Source organism: Ascaphus truei, chromosome 15, assembly GCF_040206685.1.
Source record: "Ascaphus truei isolate aAscTru1 chromosome 15, aAscTru1.hap1, whole genome shotgun sequence".
Classification (NCBI taxonomy): domain Eukaryota; kingdom Metazoa; phylum Chordata; class Amphibia; order Anura; family Ascaphidae; genus Ascaphus; species Ascaphus truei.
In genome coordinates, this window is record NC_134497.1 from 31862760 (window position 1) to 31882171 (window position 19412).

At 44.7% G+C, this 19412-nt stretch overlaps 2 protein-coding genes across 10 annotated transcripts in view; both read right to left on the reverse strand.

Moving 5' to 3' along the window:
- LOC142466770 (uncharacterized) overlaps window positions 1-19412 on the reverse strand; it is a 616011-nt gene that overhangs the window by 187164 nt on the left and 409435 nt on the right. The window lies entirely within an intron of this gene.
- On the reverse strand, window positions 813-18609 carry LOC142466775 (uncharacterized). Of its 2 annotated transcripts, none has more exons than XM_075572175.1 (2): window positions 18587-18609; window positions 813-2410 (listed from the first exon to the last, which is right to left on the reverse strand). In XM_075572175.1, exon 2 carries the CDS (start codon window positions 2301-2303, stop codon window positions 1110-1112), a length of 1194 nt encoding a protein of 397 aa, XP_075428290.1. In that variant the 5' UTR covers window positions 2304-2410; window positions 18587-18609; the 3' UTR covers window positions 813-1109. The 2 variants fall into 2 exon arrangements, with proteins under 2 accessions (XP_075428290.1, XP_075428291.1); XM_075572176.1 differs by lacking the exon at window positions 18587-18609 and adding an exon at window positions 12171-12392.

Here is a 19412-nt window from a genome sequence, read left to right on the forward strand (position 1 = left end):
TTCATGTTTCTGTGTTAGAAAGACCCACTGCCCAACTCTACCTGGCCACAGTCAGTATAAAATGATCAAAAACCACAGAATGATGCTAAACAGCATTAGTACTTTTAACCCAGTGTCGCCATGCTGTGACAGGATAAAACACTATATACAGCTGTTATAATTATAACACATATGGATTGGAGTGGTGTAGCCAACATCACTAAACCTCAGGTAATTTCCCTATCTAATCTGCTTCGTCTTTAAATACCGTACTTTTCATTTTCCCACCGGAACTCCCTAGCTACTTCCTCCCTCTGGCCTGCCCAATCACAGCACTGCCCAGCACCTACTCCTCAGCCAATCACTTGACACCTGTCCCACATCTGCCTGGTAACAAAAAGCTTGTGTGTGTTTTCGTAACACAAAGCTCACTTTCACGCCAAAACGTAACTAGCCCCAAACAAAACTCAGAGTTGAGCGAGGGGCTTCCAGTCCCGTGCAATCCCCAGTCCCGTGCAATCCCCAGTCCCGTGCCCCCCCCGTCATATGCACCTCCACAGTCCCTCAACATTTATTATGAAGGTCACCACAACCCTCTTACCCTAAATCCACACACCTTTATCCCTTACCCCAAAACCTCCTACCCCAAGCACTTACCCTAAAACCCCCTACCATAAACCCTTTAAATTAACCCCATACCCAAAAAAGTAATAAAACTTACATTAGAAACAGCTGGTGGGGAGGGTCCATCTGGGGCCTAATACCGACGGCAAATTGATCGCAGTGAAATTATTACAATTCGCAGCTGAGTGAGGCTACAGACAGCTTCAGCATACTGGGAAACGCACATTTTATTAGAAACAATAGCATGGAAATATAAAACATAATTAAGAATAACATTTTATTTAAATAAAACTACAATAAGAATGATACAAATAACCTGCATTTAAAGCGTTAGAACTTTTTATCCTTTTCAAATGCTTGTTACATGCACCATAAACTCAAGTCACTTTTCATTGTGATTTAGCGTAACACAGATACACGTGTGCACTTATATGTGAGCCATTTAGTCGCTGGTTATCCCTAAACATGCCTGGCTTTAGGGGTATGTCTCTCCCCTGTGTGTGTCCTCAGGCTGGATAAATCACTAAATCCTTTCCCACATTCCATACATGCGGACTCTCCCCTGTGTGTGTCCTCTTGTGTGTGTTCAGGCTGGATAACTGACTAAATCCCTTTCCACATTCCCCACATACATGCTGTCCCTTTCCTGTGTGTGTCCTTTTGTGTATGGTCAGGTGGGATAACCGACTAAATCTCTTCCCACATTCCCCACATACATGCGGTCTCTCCCCTGTGTGTGTTCTCTTGTGTTTGTTCAGACTGGATAAGTCACTAAATCCCTGCCCACATTCCTCACATACATGCTGTCTCTCCCCAGTGTGTGTTCTCTTGTGTTTCTTCAAACTGGATAAGTCACTAAATCCCTTCCCACATTCCCCACATACATGCGGTCTCTCCCCTGTGTGTGTTCTCTTGTGTTTGTTCAGACTTGATAAGTCACTAAATCCCTTCCGACATTCCCCACATACATGCGGTCTCTCCCCTGTGTGTGTCCTTGTGTGTATGTTCAGGTTGGATAACCGACTAAATCCCTTCCCACATTCCCCACATACATGCGGTCTCTCCCCTGAGTGTGTCCTTTTGTGTTTGTTCCTGCTGGATATGTCACAAAATCCCTTCCCACATTCCCCACATATATGCGGTCTCTCCCCTGTGTGTGTTCTCTTGTGTTTGTTCAGACTGGATAAGTCACTAAATCCCTTCCGACATTCCCCACACACATGCGGTCTCTCCCCTGTGTGTGCCATTGTGTGTATGTTCAGGTGGGATAACCGACTAAATCCCTTCCCACATTCCCCACATACATGCGGTCTCTCCCCTGTGTGTGTCATCTTGTGTGTGTTTAGGCTGAATAACCGACTAAATCCCTTCCCACATTCGCCACATACATGCGGTCTCTCCCCTGTGTGTGTCATCTTGTGTCTGATCAGGCTGGATAACCGACTAAATCCCTTCCCACATTCCCCACATACATGCGGACTCTCCTCGGTCTGTGTTCTCTTCTGTGCGTTCTGATCAGATAACCAAGTCAGACTCTTCCCACTTTCTCCAAGATCTTTTCCTGTGGCAGCAGCTAATATATATCTTTTGGAATGAAAAGCAGTTACATTGTTTATTAATTGCAATGACTGGTTGAAAGATGCATTTTCTGTCATATTTATTGGAATGTTGCAGGATTGTTCTGTCCTCATCTTTTCCATATACTCATTTGAGTGTTTGAACTTCAGATGTTTGAGGCGGTAATCCTGACTGCTAAAAGTAACCCTGCAGTGCTGCCATGGGTGGATTATTGGTGCTTGGCTTTGTACTAGACGAGACAAAAAAGTCACTGTTACACAAACTGTCTTACAAAAGCTCATGCAGGAGAGGTAAGTTGGCATATCACAAAAAGTTCAGGATGAAAGTAAACTGTAAATATACATTGAAAAATTAAGGGTTTAGCACAACATGTGCAGCATTAGGGCAGGGAGACTAGATGTAGTGGATTATACATTTAAAGTAGATCATAATATTTAACGATTTAAAAGGAAATCTCTCTAGCTGCAAAACACCAATTAAAGTGGCAGAAATCATTTGATAGATAGTAAGTTGATAGTTTCAGTTGTGAAGGTATAATTAAAACATAATAGTACAATGAATAGAATACGTGTCTCATTAGAAGCTCACATATCAGTCACCGGGTGTTCCCGTTACTGCACCATGTACTAGGTCTCTAATACAGGCATGTCAAACATGCGGCCCCCAATGGATATTTTTGCGGCCCGCTCACAACCAGCGCGGCGGCGGTCGTGTGTGTCGGCGAGCGCGTGGGCGGCGGTAAAAAGTTTTGGCCGCGGGAGAAGCGAGCGCGGGTGTTGGGGAAGCGAGTAGCACGGGCGGAAGTAAAATCTGTCTTGCAGGGGCTGGAGGCGTACGGTGGCCGGGTGCAGTCAATCTGCACTCATGCCATGTGTGGGAGGACACGGGGGCGGAGTCAAAACCCCTGCGGAGAGACTGCATTCTCCTTGAAGCCTGGTAAACCAGAGAGATCATGGCCGCCCCCCTCCATGAGGTGCAGAGAGTTCAGCAGTTCAGTGGAGATCCCACGGACAGGGGTATGTCTTCACAGCAGCCCCCCTCCCCCCTGTCAAATCTCTGTGTGAGCTGCACGTGCAGAAGGAGATCTGTGTGTGTGTGTGTGTTTGTTTGTGTGTGTGTGTGTGTGTGTGTCTGAGTGTCTATGTGTGTTTGTGTCTGAGTGTGTGTGTGTCTGAGTGTGTGTGTGTGTGTCTGAGTGTGTGTGTGTCTGAGAGAGAGTGTCAGGGAGAGGGAGAGAGAGTGCCTGTATCCCTGTGCCCCTGTCCCTGTGCCTCTGTCTCTGTGCCTTTGTCCCTCTGTCCCTGTCCCTCTGTGCCCCTGTGCCTGTGTCCCTGTGCCCCTGTGCCTCTGTCCCTGTGTCCGTGTCCCTGTGTCCCTGTCCCCCTGTCCCTGTGCCCCTCTGTCCCTGTGTCCGTGTGCCTGTGTCCCTGCGCCTGTGTCCCTGCCCCTGTGCCGCTGTCCCTGTGCCCCTGTCCCTGTGCCTCTGTCCCTGTCCCTCTGCCTTTGTCCCTCTGTCCCTCTGTGCCTGTGTCCGTGTCCCTGTCCCCCTCTGTCCCTGTGCCTGTGTCCCTCTGTCCCTGTGCCTCTGTCCCTGTGCCCCTTTGCCTCTGTCCCTGTGCCCTTGTGTCCCTGTGCCTCTGCCCCTGTGTCACTGTGTCACTGTGTCACTGTGCCACTGTGCCTCTGCCCCTGTGTCCCTGTGCCTCTGCCCCTGTGTCCCTGTCCCCGTGTCCCCCTGTCCCCCTGTCCCCGTGTCCCTGTGCCTCTGCCCCTGTGTCCCTGTGCCTCTGCCACTGTGTCCCTGTGCCTGTGTCACTGTGCCTCTGCCACTGTGTCCCTGTGCCTCTGCCCCTGTGTCCCTGTGCCTCTGTCCCCCTGTGCCTGTGTCCCTGTCCCGTGTCCCTGTGCCTCTGCCCCTGTATCCCTGTATCCCTGTGCCTCTCTCTCCCTCTCTCTCTCTGCGCCTCTCTCTCTCTCTCTGCGCCTCTCTCTCTCTCTCTGCGCCTCTCTCTCTCTCTGCGCCTCTCTCTCTCTGCGCCTCTCTCTCTCTCGTTTTTATCTTAACTGCCCTATACCTACACCGAAATAACCTATTCTGCTTTCTTCCGGATCTGACTCAAGTTTCACGCGGGGGACATCGGAAGACAGGTAGGAAACACCTCCCCTGCAGTATAGTACCTTGAGGGACTGCGGATCAGGTAAGATTCCTGCTTTGGAAATCAAGAGGGGCATCCTGACACTGGTTAATGGGTTCAGAAGTCATTCACATCTGGCTTTTTTAGTTTTTATTTTCCCTGTTCTACATTTTTTAGTTTTTATTTTCGTTTTGTGAGGTACACACACACACACACACACACACACACACACACACACACACACACACACACACACACACACACACACACACACACACACACACACACACACACACACACACACACACACACACACACACACACACACACACACAACTTTTCGAAATAAACCTACGTTTATTTGGCCCTTGTTAGCATTTGAGTTTGACATGCTTGCTCTAATAGTTATAGGATGACCCAACTTTCTGCTAAATCTCCATTGTTAAATCAGGAACCAAATGCACAATTATTGTATTTTTTTTTATTTTTAACTTTCTTTTTATTGGTTTTTGCATACATCTTTGACACTTAAAATATCAATGCCATAACCGGTTAGACAAAAACTTTCTAGGACGTACAACATATAACAGACCACGTGATGGGGAAACAACAAGACAAGGACCACGAAGGGAAGTGGGGGGGTAGAGAGGAGGGGGGGGTTCGGGAAGGGTATGTCCAGCCTCTTGCCATCCGCTTCCAACTGATGTTCGCCACTTATGCGTTCCGATTTGCCTGTGCCCACTTGTGCAGTATTGCTCGCGTTTTACCGGATCTATGGGATCTATGTGGGGGTGCCCACTGTCAAGTCTGCATGTCCTGTCCTGTTTACAACCCCCACTGCCCATCCAAGGAGAACTCACTTGATGCTATCACAGCCAAATTATGGCATCGCTCAACCCTGGGATATCAGTCTGGGCCAGCCAAGGCAGCCAGACCTTTTGGAATTTTGAGCCAGTGTCATTAACAATACTCCTTAATTTTTCCATTTGGCATACGAACCAAATTCTGTTTCTGATTTTTCCTATAGATGGTATTGCGTTCTGGTTCCAAAATGCTGCTGTCTCGCACCTCATAGCCGTTGCAAAGTGTGCTATTAATTTGTTCCCCGTTCTTGACACTTCGTCTGTGGGTTTACTTAATAGGAACAGCCACGGGTCCAGCTGAATTTGGAGGCCCAAAATCCTCTGTAACCAATCTCTGATCTGGCTCCAAACGGGTTCAATTTTCGGGCATGACCACAGCATGTGCACCAGATCTCCCTGTTCCCCGCACTGCCGAGGGCAGAGCGGCGAAGAGCCCGCTACAAATTTAGCCAATCTAACTGGGGTGAAATACCACCTTAACATAACCTTTATATGAGTTCTCCTTCAATGTCGTGCAGATGGAACTACTGGCTGCAGCCTTAAATATTGCTGTCCAGTCCTCGTCTTCTAGTGGACCCTGTAAATCTGATTCCCATTGAGTCATAAATCTGGGTCTGTTTGTGTCGTCTTTGTCAGCACCGACCACGTCTCTGTACAGAGTAGAAATCAGTCCCTGCGTGTCTGTGCCTCTCACGCAGAGCCTTTCAAAATTCGTGAGCGGTGGTCTCACCGGGTGTGTATTATAAAATGCCCGAACCTGGAGGTACCTAATAAATTCTGTGTTAGGAATGCCCTTTTTGGACTTTAATTGGTCAAATGATTTAATGGTGGTTCTACCCTCCATGTTCTTCAGTCTACTAAACCCTAATTGTCGCCACAGCGGGAAACTCTTACCCTCCAGCCCGGGAGCAAAGTCTGGGTTGCCGTACAAAGGGGCCATTAGTGTGTGTTTGGAGGTCAGTGAGCGATTACTTTTGGCCGCCTCCCAGACCGACATTGAGTTGAGCACAGAGGTTAGAGGTTCCTTTATGTCCTTTACCCGTTTCCTCGGGTACCAGATTAGGTCCCTGAGCTCCAGCGGGGCACACGCCTCCTTTTCTAGTGCTACCCACCTCCGCAGCTCCGGGTCCCCGTGCCATTGCGTGATTTGGCACAATTGCGCCGCTTTGTAATAGGACAGTAAGCTCGGCACTGCTAGTCCTCCAGCCTCCCTAGGCTTCTGCATTACTTTTGCATTTATCTGTGGTTGTTTACCCTTCCAAATAAATTTTGTGATTGAGTTTTGTAACTCTGCAATCTCCGATCGCACCACGGGTATTGGAAGAGTCTGAAACAGATATAGAATCCGGGGGAGGATGTTCATCTTGACACTGTAGATCCTACCTATCCATGAAATACCATATGCTGACCAGTCTTTCAGTTCTTTCTTTAGAGTCCTCAATAGACTGGGATAATTTGCTTGATATAGGGAGGCTATCTTTTTTGTGATATGCACACCCAGGTATTTTATGGATGTGGGCTGCCACTTAAACTCAAAGTTGAGTTCGATCAATTTCTCCATCCCTCATGGGATGTTCAGGCTAAGTGCCTCAGATTTTGTCTGATTTATCTTGAAACCAGAGATCCGGGCAAATCTCTCTAAAAGCTCAAACAGGTTAGGTAGCGAGGTGAGCGGGTTTGTAAGTGTCAGGATAATATAGTCTGCGTACAATGCCACTTTGTGTTCTTGCGAGTGTATTTGTACTCCAGCGATATTCGGGTTACTACGGATTTGGGCTGCAAGTGGTTTGATGCATGGGGCGAAAAGCAAGGGCGATAACGGGCATCCTTGTCTCGTACCACTTTTAATTCAGAACAGCTCTGAGGGGAAACCCTGGTGAATCACCCTTGCTGCCGGAGCTATGTATAGTGCTTTTATTGCCCTTAGGATTTTATCCCCGAACCCAAATGACCCAAGCGTGGACTCCAAGTATGGCCAGTCTATCCTGTCAAAGGCTTTCTCTGTGTCTAAGCTTAAGACCAAGCTCCGGACCCTGTTGGCTTCCACAAAATCAATTATATCTACAATCCGTCTATTATTGTCGGCCGCTTGTCTATCTCTAATAAAGCCAACCTGGTCCGGATGGATCAGCCTCGGCAGGATAACACTTAAACGATTTGCCAGTAATTTAGAATATATCTTGACGTCTGAGTTGATCAATGATATCGGCCTGTAACTTTGGCAATTTGTGGGATCTTTGTCCCCATTCTGAATCAAGGATATCGACGCCTGGAGCATCTGCTCTGAGAAGGGCTCTCCTGCCATGACTCTGTTAAATAACCGGAGCATATGTGGGGCAAGGACGCCTATGAATTTTTTATAGTAAAGATTGGAGAACCCAACTGGGCCCGGGGCTTTAGATTTAACTGCTGTTAATTCTTCCCGTGTGAAATCACTCTGTATTGCCTCTCGCTCTACGCTGTTCAACTGTGGCAGTGCAGCATCCGCTAAGAATTTCTGCAGTTTACTGCTTGTCTTAGCGTTATGAATCACCTTCTCCCCATTGTATAGCTGTGCATAATATTTTTTACTCTTCCACTATATTTTTGGGGTTAGAGGATAACTCCCCCGCCTCTGTCCTAATCGCTTGTATGTTGTAATTTGGTTTCCTATTGCGGAGTCTGGTAGCTAGCATTGTGTCCGGTTTATAAGCTCTCTCAAAGAACTTCCTCTGTGTCCAACTCAATTCTTTTTCGGCCCGGGATGTGAGGAGGAGGTTAAGCTCAATCCTTACATCCTTCAACTCCTTTAGTGTATCTACTCTACCTGATCGGCGATGTAGTGTAGAGAGCTCATGTAACCGCTTATATAACTGAGTCAATTGGCGTCCCTTTGCTTTTTCCTTCTGGCCGCTATGCTTATCAGTACCCCCTCATAGTGGCCTTGTGAGCCTCCCACAACATCGTGTGGGATTACACAGTGCCTAGGTTGGAAAAACTGAGTGATTTCCTCCTTAACCGTCTGTGCTAAATCTGGTATCTTAATCAACGATTCATTAAGTTTCCAGTTTGCTCCCGGGCTAATTGGCCTAATTTGTGTGCATCTTAGCTCAATCGATGCATGATCCGACCATGTAATGTCATGTATTTTGGTGTCGGAAATCTGTGGAACCATTCTACTTGAAACAAAAAAGTGGTCGATCCTGCTGTAACTGTCATGGGGATGGGAATAAAAAGTGTAACTACGCTCTCCCTGGTGCTGTTCCCTCCATATGTCTACCAGGCTCCCTTGTCTTAGACCTTTTAGTAAAGGCCCGTTGCCTTCTTGTCTAGTTTTCTGCTGCAATGGGGATCTATCTATGCGAGGGTCTATAACTATGTTAAAGTCACCCGCGAGAATTACATTCCCTTCTGCCCGCCTTTGGAGCGTCTGGAAGAATTCATCGAAAAACTGAGGTTCATTTTCCCCGGGTGCGTAAACGCATGCTAACGTCGCTTTACTCTGCTGCAGGAGTCCTACTAAAATGAGATATCTCCCCTGCTTGTCTCTCTTCACTCTCTCCACCTGGAAGGGGGATTTGTTGTGAAATATGATAGCCACCCCCTTCTTCTTTTCGATAGCGGAGGACAGGAAAAATTGCCTATAGTGCTTATCCAAATACCCTGGGCTACTCTGAGTACTAAAATGTGTCTCCTGGAGGAAAACTACATCTGCTCCCCTTCGTCTGAATTCGGAGAAGGCAATCTTACGTTTTTTCGGGCTGTTAAACCCTTTAATATTTTGGGATATGAATTATACAGCCATGCTTTTGTGTGAAGTGACCTGCAGTGTATAAAGTAGAACCAGAGCCCACCCGTGCGATGTGGAGCATAGTGGACTTTGCTTCTGCGTTGGCGGCTTCTCATGATCTTCACTCCTTTGCTGAGGAAATCTGGGATGGGGGGGGGGAGGAAACACAAGGGAAGAACAAAGGAAACAGACATACACAAATAGAACCGTAGTGGCCTCCGAGGACCTCAGGTTCGACGCCCGGGGGTATCTCCCCCAACCTGGACCCTCCTCCCTCCTAGTCCAGTTCCATGGCCCCACTCTCCGGCCATGAGTTCCCGGGTCTTTGACGTGGCTGCGGGCTGGGCCCACATCCCTGCCCCAACAGCGCATGCCTATGGGCAGGTTTGGTGGTAGTCCTCACCCCCGTCGGCAGTTACAAACTTTTCAACCGAACTTTCCCTATAATTCTAGCGTAGTTAACTCAGCCCTAACCCAAATGTGGCTGTGCGTCTCTTTACTCCATATAAAACTAACTCTCCTGAACTGAACTCGGGCCATTGCCTCGTGACTATGTAGCCCTTGGTGCCTGTGCCACCTCTTCCTAATTTGCTACCCCGTGTATTCCTCCCTGAACCTCTATATACTTTACTAAATTGTATCCCAATCCCCTAGTCCCTCTCCCCCTACTTTTGACGAGCTCCCCTCCTCTGGTTTCGGGCTCCTCTTCTCATGTTGCTCTCACCCCCCCCCGTCACTTTTAAGGCCTCTCTCTGTGTACCACCCGCGGGTGCTGTGCTCTGCTCCTGATAGCTCCGCTCCCACTCCTTCCCTTCCATCAGCTACCGGCCCCTTCACCCCCTCGTGTTCCTCCCCGGCAGCGGAAATTGCGCGCCGGGGAGCACCGGATCACTTCCGGCGCTGCATGTCCTTTAGGCTGCCGTCGCTCCTGACACGTCATCCGGATTTCTCCGAGGTGTCGCGAGATCTTGCCTTCTGACGTCGGCGATGTGGGCTCAGTTGGAGGCCGTCCGCTGGCGGTGGTGGGTGTAGCTTGAGGCGGGCTTGTTCTGCGCACCATTTCTTCGCGCCTAAACCGCCGCCGCCATGGATCCTGCCGCGCTTTTCCTACTTCTTCCTCAGGTAAGAGTCTTGCAGGCATTTTGGGGTTTTTTGCTATTTCTTTTTGGTGCTGAGCGCAGGGCGCCCCCTCCACTCCCCCTGATGCCTCGTAACAAGGCCAGGGGTCGTCAGTCTTCCTTAACACAGGGCCGGCCTAAGTCCTGAACTTTAAAATAACTTTTTAACCTCAACAACATGAGGCAGCGGACCGTCCAGCTGTCTCTTTAAGGACCCTTGGCGCTTTCTCCCGCCTTCTCCTTCCTCTTGTCCGCCGGGGCGGACACAGGCTGTTGCACAGGGAGGACGTGTCTCTGTGTTCTCCGGGTGAGTAGCTGTAACATTGAGCCCAACTTTTTCAGGAAGGCTGTTCCCTCTGCGGGGTGCTTCAGGACATGGGATCGGCCATTTTTTACGACCACGAGGGTGAACGGGAAAGCCTATCTGTACCTGATGTCTTTGTCCCGTAGTGCTTTTGTGATTGGCAGTAGAGCTCTTCTTCTAGCCAGGGTTATAGGGGATATATCCTGGAAGATGGCCATATTTATTCCCTCGAATGATATACTCGGCGTTGCCCGTGTAATTTTACATATCTCCTCCTTGGTCCTGTAGTGGTGTAGACGGAGGATTATGTTTCGTGGTGGGTTGTTAGGTAGCGGGCGAGACCTGAGGGCCCGATGGCAGCGGTCCATTGACAACTCCGCTTCCGACTTGCCCGACATGATGTTGGTCATCCACCGGCTAATCAGGACCTCAGGGTCCAGGATCTCCTCCGGAATCCCGCGGATGCGCATTGTTGCGCCGGTCTCTGTTCTCGCTATCCTCCTGCCGGTCCTCTAGTTTTGCAACCCTGGATTCTAGTGCCCCCATCCTTTTGCTAGTCTCCTGGTGGCACTTTGAGCTGTCCTCCATGCGTTCCTCTAGCTCGTTTGTGCGGGTGCCAATCTGCAGGATATCCCTCCTGAGTCCCTCCACCTCGCCCCGAAAGAATGTTTTTAAGTCCATTAGGAGCCTGGCTATCTCCTTCTTTATGATCCCCGAGTGCTCCGCCGGGGTTCCCTCCATCTCCGGGGTAGAATCAGAGTCAGACATCACTGCATTCTCCTCCGCCCTGGTCTTGCCTGCACCCGTGAAGTAGGAGCGCACATCTGTTTTGCACTTATTCTTCTGCCGTGTTGTAGCCATCTCTCCTTGGATGGTCTTATAGTGATCAGCAGAGATTCTTGTTTGTAGGGCCGAGTAAGTAGCAATGTCGAATTTCGATTGAATCGTAGTTTATTTGCTTATTTTGCCGACGGGTAGCGGAGTCTTTAAATTAAACCTCCATCGCCGTACCCGTCACGCCTCCACAATTATTGAATTTTAACATATATACATACATATACAATGGTTGTGGGGACAATGCAAAATCAAAAACGATGCAAAATCATGGAATGCGATTCAAAAAAAAGGAATGTGATTTCCTCCCTTTAAGGTGACATCCCAGCATCCAAAAAAGGGCATTCATCACATGGTACATCCACCAACTCCCTTAATTACCTTAGCGGTTAGCCACTGTATGGGGTTATTAATGTATTTTAATATTGTTGATGTATTTATTACTGGGTTACCATTTATTGCAATGTGGATATCTGGGCCCCCCATTGAGAGGGTCTAGTTATCCACACTGATAATCAATGGTTTATGTGTAAAATGTATTTTGAATGTTCTTTTTTGTTTTGTTTTAAACATGTACATATTTTTTTGTTAATATAAAACCACATATGTCTAATAGAGATATTGGGCATTAGTCTAGAAGGGGGGCGGAGGTAGGGGATGTTGGTGATGACGGTAGCTGCCCCAGGGAGGGTGGTTAGGCTTCCCGTGTCGGGTGGAAGTGGTGGTGAGGGGTTAGCCCCTTAATTCCCTCCGCGACTAGAATGGCAATGCTTTACTGGCCACTAACGGGGCCAACAGGGCTAGGTAATGTTTAAAAAAATAAATTAAGTATTAACCCCTGTGGTATACCTTTGTAACCACAAGCATGAGCAGGGATACACAAAAAGAGAATATATAGTGTACACAGTGCTTGGAATAAGAAGAGATGTATGGATCCAATTTTGGCTCATATGTCAGCCCACTTACAATGTAAAAGTAGATAAGATGCCTTCTTCTAACTGTGGCAATCACTTTTTCTTCTTGTCAAGATGAAAGGCGAGGTTAGAGAATCCCTCAGATTAAGAGAGAAAAAGAGACATAGTGCAATTCAGTCATAACCCGTTTAGTATAAAAAAGCAATGTACTTCAGGTACTCATACTATGTACATGAAAGATGAGCATTAAACAGGAGGAAGACACTGTGCTCCGGTCAGCACTGTGCAGCTCAGATAATCCGGATGCCTGTCCGATTACAGTCCTGCAGACCTTGGGAGAAACTCTGTTTGTCTCTCTCCACTCCGGTTCACTTGGGGTCTGACGCCATTTGCCGCCACGGACGTCACGTCCGGTTTCACCGATTTCACTAGGGAGCCCGAGGCTTTGCTGTAAATCGTCCGGTGCTGAAGCTGTCGTCTCTCCCACGAAGTATTATCCCTATGCGTTTCACAGCTATAGTGCTGCTTCGTCAGGATTTTATATATGTATATTATATGTAATATAAATGTATATATATATATATATACACACACACACACATAAATGTGTATGTATAGAGAGAGAGAGAGAGAGAGAGACTGCAGTACATGGATTCTTCTCCTGCTGACGTGATGCTGCTTTCCCTACCCCATTATGCAATAGAGGTTGCCTGTTCTATCTGCGGCTGAGTGAGGTCGGGGAGCTGAAATACTGATGGTCTGGACTGACACAGTGGGGAACTCTGGTGATATGGATCTCATTCCTTTATACTGACTGCTCGAGTGTCATTTGTCCTTTGCTCAACCGCATTCATGCTGTTCACTGGGAGTGGATTCTGCCCCATACCCACACTTATCTAACTATGCATTTTTTGCTTATATCCCATAGCACTATATATCTTTAGCATCTAGTTAAGGTGGGATTCATTTGTAGTTAGGATTGCAGCCTGACTTTTTACATTCTAGTTAGAACTGTTAGCTTTCAGTTCTTTTGATGTGAGGACAACAGTTCATGTAGTCAGTGTAGTTTTCTGTGCTCTTGCATTTTTGATATTATACTGCATTCTGCCTGCACATACACTTAACTTTACATTTCTCCAGTTTTTGTTATATCTAACCGGCCGGTTATTTTTCCTAGTGGGATCTTTTTTTGACCCCACTGTGGAATTTCTGTTAGGTTTTTAACTACTTTGCTATCACTGGAGTTTGTAATTTACTCACATTCTAGGCTTTTCATGTCTGCTAGATTTTTCCCTGTTTGTTTTTATCTGTATGTTTATTTTTGTTTTCTCATTTTTCTTTTTTGCCATCGATTCATGATTAATAAATGTTGATATTCTTTTATTTAGCTCTGTGTATATTTTGGATCTGAGTGTTTGTTTTGGGACTTTCTGTCTTTTTGTGTTGCTATATACAGTACTTTGTCCCTTAGCACCGTTATATACTTTATTTTTGGTATATCTGTAGCTTGTGATCCAGCACATTTATACTGGTTGTGATGCGGTTATGTTTGTGTATGTACGTACATAGTTAAACTACCCATCCTAGAAATATTTAAAAGCAAGTATAATCCATAATCCAACCTCACATTGATGATATCCATCAAGGTTGAAACATTTCTGTCAGTGGTTTGTACTTGCTTTGCTAGTCCCATGCTGTGTTTAGAAGCTGTGTGAACGGCGATGCATCAGCTTAAATGGGCTCCATGTGAATGGATATTCCAGGCAAAAGGTGACACATTGTGTGCTCATTTGCATGTCATTTCCCAGAATCCCTTGCTGCAGTGGGAGCACTGTATGCTTGGTGATAATGGTTGAAAGGCAGGTTTGCAGACCTGTGAATGTGCTCACAAGTGATATTCTTTATTGGATAGATCGATAGATCTCATGTGTCAATAATGAGATTGGGGCAGGCTGATTACAATTGCTTAATAGCTAAACACAGATCACAATATTACATTCTAGTAATCACATACATATACTAATAATAATAACATTACTCTGAACTATTAATACAACAATAACATACAATGCAGCATACAAAGTTACATAAAAAAGCCACAATATAAACATTATCTGTTAAAATATATTATAAAACTCATACTCAACAAGGACACTATAAACCCCATCACAGCTCATGGAAAAAGGAAAAGAGAAAAAAAAGGACTATTAATGCACATAAAAGAATATATGGTGAAAAATGCACATCTGCAGCGAGTAGGTACAAGTAAATGTCATGGTCACTGGTTGGATAGAGACAGAGGGAATAGAGAGCTCATAGGAAGATGACAAACTATTATTGACAGGAAATTTGTTTCGATTTCGAACTGTAAAGTAAATACATTACAAAAAGATCTAAAGAAAATATAAAATTCATTAAAATTCTTATTTGAAAAAAGGTATCAGTTTGAAATCTACATTTAAACCAAACGGTGTTAACGTCTTTAATTTATGCATCCAGTACATCTCCCTTTTTCTCAAATTTACTTCTCTGTCTCTCCCTCTTCAATGTTGATGAACTACCTCTATTCCATATATCTCAGTCCTTCCGGATCAGAATTATGACATGCAGCAAAGTGTTTTGATACATTATGTGTGACAACACCCCTCCGGATATTGCTCAGTTGTTCCAGGATGCGTGTGCGGATAGGTCTCTTTATTTTCCCTATATACTGAAGCCTGCACGGGCATTCTAATAGGTAAATAACAAATTCAGACCTACAGTTAATAATTTTGTCAATCTTATGTGTCTTTCTTCACATTTGATTTAAAAAATGTTTTGTCCACTGCTTTGTATTTGCATGCTGTGCAAGACGGGCATCCATAGAATCCCTCAAGCTTGTTCAGAAAGCCACCACCATCATTATTTTTCTTTATTTTCTTAAGGGCACTATGGGCCGTCTTATTTTTGATGTTACATGCCCATTTTAAAAATAATGTCTGGTCTCACGGATAATATATCTTTTAACAGGGGATCATTCATTAGCAAGTGCCAATGTTTTTCAATGACACCTTTAATTTGACTTGCCTCCCTGTCGTATTCGGTCAAAAAAGACCTTCTTAAGCATAGTGCCAGTTGGTAAAACTTCCTTATCCTTAATAAGATCTCTTCTCTCATGTTTTTTTATTTTTTCCATAGAATCATTTAAAAGCTCTTTACTATAATTTTGTATCTAAAAATCTCTTATTTAAAATCTCTGCCTGATCTAAAAACACATTCTCATCTTTATTCTGCGAAATTGTCTGAATGGCCCATTATCCATCCACATAGGATGGTGGCAGCTGGTCCATGAAATATAGTTATTAGTATCCACTGATTTAAAAAAGGACTTAATCTTGAGCCACGCTCAATATAGATTGTGAGATCTAAGTAATCTACGTCTGATTGACTAATTTTGGATGTAAACTTCATGTTTCTATCATTAATATTAAAATTGTCCACAAAACTTTTCAAATCCTCTGCGCCTCCCTTCCATACAAGTACTGTATCATCTATGTACCCCCGCTATAGGACCAAGTCTGCACCGGATCCCGCCTCTGACCAGATGTAATGGTCTTATAATTATCCTTCCATTCTTTTAAAATAAGAATTGTAATGAATTTGATGGGGGGTTTTTTTTAGATCTTTTTTAATACAAATTTCCAGTCAATAATAACGTTTGTCATCTTCCTATGAGCTCCCTATGAGCTCCCTATTCCCTTTGTCTCTATCCAACCCGTGACCATGAAATTTACTTGTACCTACTCGCTGCAGATGTGCATTTTTCACCATATATTCTTTTATGTGCTTTAATAGTCATCTTTTTCTTTCTTTTCCTTTTTCCATGAGCGCCGATGGGGTTTACTGTTTTAACAGATAATGTCTACATTGTTGCTTTTTTATATAACTTTGTATGCTGCATTGTTCAGAGTAATTTTATTATAGGTATTAGTACATGTACAGTTAGGTCCGGAAATAATTGGACAGATACAAGTTTTGTTATTGCGGCTGTGTACCAAAATTAATTCAAGTTACAGTTAAGTTAAGTGCAGTCTATCAGCTTTAATTTGAGGGTATTCACATCCAAATTGGAGGAAGGGTTTAGGAATTACATCTCTTTAATATGTAGCCACCTCTTTTTCAAGGGACCAAACGTAATTGGACAATTGACTGAAAAGCTGTTTCATGGACAGATGTGGGCTATTCCTTTGTCATTTCATCATCAATTAAGCAAGTAAAAGGTCTGGAGTTGATTCCAGGTGTGGCATTCGCATTTGGAAGCTGTTGCTGTGAACCCACAACATGGGGTCAAAGGAGCTCTCAATGCAAGTGAAACAGGGCATCCTTAGGCTGCAAAAAAAAGAACATCCATCAGAGAGATAGCAGGAACATTAGGAGTGGCCAAATCAATAGTTTGGTACATTCTGAGAAAAAAAGAACGCACTGGTGAGCTCTGCAACACAAAAGGGCCTGGACGTCCACGGAAGACAACAGTGGTGGATGATCGTAGGATCCTTTCAATGGTAAAGAAAAATCCCTTCACAACATCTAAGCAAGTGAAGAACAATCTCCAGGAGGTAGGCATATCATTATCCAAGTCTACCATAAAGAGAAGACATCACAAGAGAAAATACAGAGGGATCACCACAAGGTGCAAAATATTCATAAGCATCAAGAACAGAAAGGCCAGATTAGACTTTGCCAAACAATATCTAAAAAAGCCAGCCCAGTTCTGGAACAGCATTCTTTGGACAGATGAAACCAAGATCAACCTGTATCAGAATGATGGGAAGAAAAAAGTATGGAGAAGGCTTGGAACGACTCATGATCCGAAGCATACCACATCATCTGTAAAACACGGAGGATGCCGTGTGATGGCATGGGCATGCATGACATACAATGGCACTGGGACACTAGTGTTTATTGATAATGTGACAGGAGACAGAAGCAGCCGGATGAATTCTGAAGTGTATAGGGATATATTGTCTGCTCAGATTCAGCCAAATTCAGCGAAGTTGTTTGGACGGCACTTCACTTTACAGATGGACAATGACCCAAAACATTCTGCGAAAGCAACCCAGGAGTTTTTTAAGGCAAAGAAATGGAATAGTCTGCAATGGACGAGTCAATCACCTAATCTCAACCCGATCGAGCATGCATTTCACTTGCTGAAGACAAAACTTAAGGCAGAAAGACCCACGAACAAACAGCAACTGAAGACAGCTGCAGTAAAGGCCTGGCAAAGCATCACAAAGGAGGAAACCCAGCGTTTGGTGATGTCCATGCGTTCCAGACTTCAAGCAGTCGATGCCTGCAAAGGATTCTCGACAAAGTATTAAAGTATTTTATTTATGATTGTGTTAATTTGTCCAATTACATTTGAGCCCCTGAAATAAGGAGACTGTGTATGAAAATGGTTGCAATTCCTAAACGTTTCATACAATTTTTTTGTTCAACCCCTTGAATTAAAGCTGAAAGTCTGCACTTCTATTGCATCTCGGTTGTTTAATTTCAAATCCATTGTGCTGGTGTACAGAGCCAAAATTATGAAAAGTGTGTCAGTGTCCAATTATTTCCGGACCTAACTGTATGGGATTACTAGAATTTAATATAGTGATCTGTGTTCAGCTGTTAAGCAATTGTAATCAGCCTGCCCCAATCTCATAATTGACCAATGGGGGTGTGTATGTATGTGTGTGTATATATGTATGTATGTGTGTATGCGTGCATGTGCGGCAAATGTATATATTACAGTATGCTCATTTGCATGTCTTAGATAGGTCTGCAACCCTGCCTCTCACCATTATCACTCAGCCCACAGCACTTCCACTGCAGCAAGGGATTTTTTGAACTGACATGCAAATGAGCACACAGTGCCACCTTTTGCTTCAAAACCATAAACATGGTTCCCTATCATTTTTGCATAGCCAGTATAACCAACCCCACACTGAGGAGACCCTTAAGGTCGAAACAGTATGTCTGTGGGTGGGTTTGCTGGCTATGCATCTTAACCCTGGCTGTGCTCAAAGCTGTGACCATGCAGGAAGCTTAAGCCTATAGGGAACCATGTTTATGGTTTTGAATCACTGTGTGCTCATTTGCATGTCAGTTCCCAGAATCCCTTGCTGCAGTGGAAGTGCTGTGGGCTGGGTGATAATGGTGAGAGGCAGGGTTGCAGACTTGTCTAAGACATGCAGATGAGCATACAGTAATATTTCCATATGCTATATGCTTTGCTGTGGAGGGTTTCTGTCACTTTTTTTACCCACCATAACTTATATATATATATATATATATATATATATATATATATATATATATATATATATATATATATATTTATATATATATTGTGACATAGTCCAAAGATGTTAGGCAGCTTTCTGCCCCATTTTAGAGCAGAAAGTGCAGGAATAGTTACAAATGATCCGTTCCACAGCTTCCCATTACCTCAGGCAGCTGGATGGAAAATCCAGACCACAGATTACAATGGCTCTAGTTCTCCCTCACCTGCTCTTCTAATCACATGCACAGGTATTTAGAGCAGAGAGGTTTTGCATTTCACTCTCTCTCCTTGGAGCCTGGGGGCTGGGGGTGTCGCTACTCTCCTGCATCCAGTATCGAGGTTGACGGCCTCTCCACGTATGACAGTACCAGAGGATTTGCCTGGACACCACGAACAGATAAGACAAAACAAATGATTACTGCTGTTGCTAAAAGACTGTGCTGTATCTTGTGTCCCTAAATGAGAGAGCATTGTTTTAAGCTGGGGAACCAGTTTAGTTGGCCAGCAGCTGTTAGAGAGACTGATTCTGATGTGTAGTTAGATCCCTGAAAGGGATAGGATTTGCTTATATGATTTTGGTTTTATTTCTTGAAATAACAGTGTGGGAAATATTGTAACACTGAAATGTGTGAACTGTTGAATGAAAGTATCTGAGTACCTCTAACCTACACATGTTAAAGCTGCAGTACCTTACTTGGATGAAAATAAAGCAGGCAGAAGCCTGAGTTAAGCAGCATAATACTTTGTATGATCCTGTTTGTTGTATAATTAACCCTAGAAGACTGTGTCGGGAAGAACCCAGACAGACGTCAGCACTACAAAAGAGGGGCGTTTGTCACAATATATATATATATCTATATCTATCTATCTATATATATATATATATATATATATATATATATATATGTGCAAGCTGCGCCTGTATACTTAAATATAACTATTACATAAATGTTGTGAGCTACTATAATACTGATACACATAGAACACTAG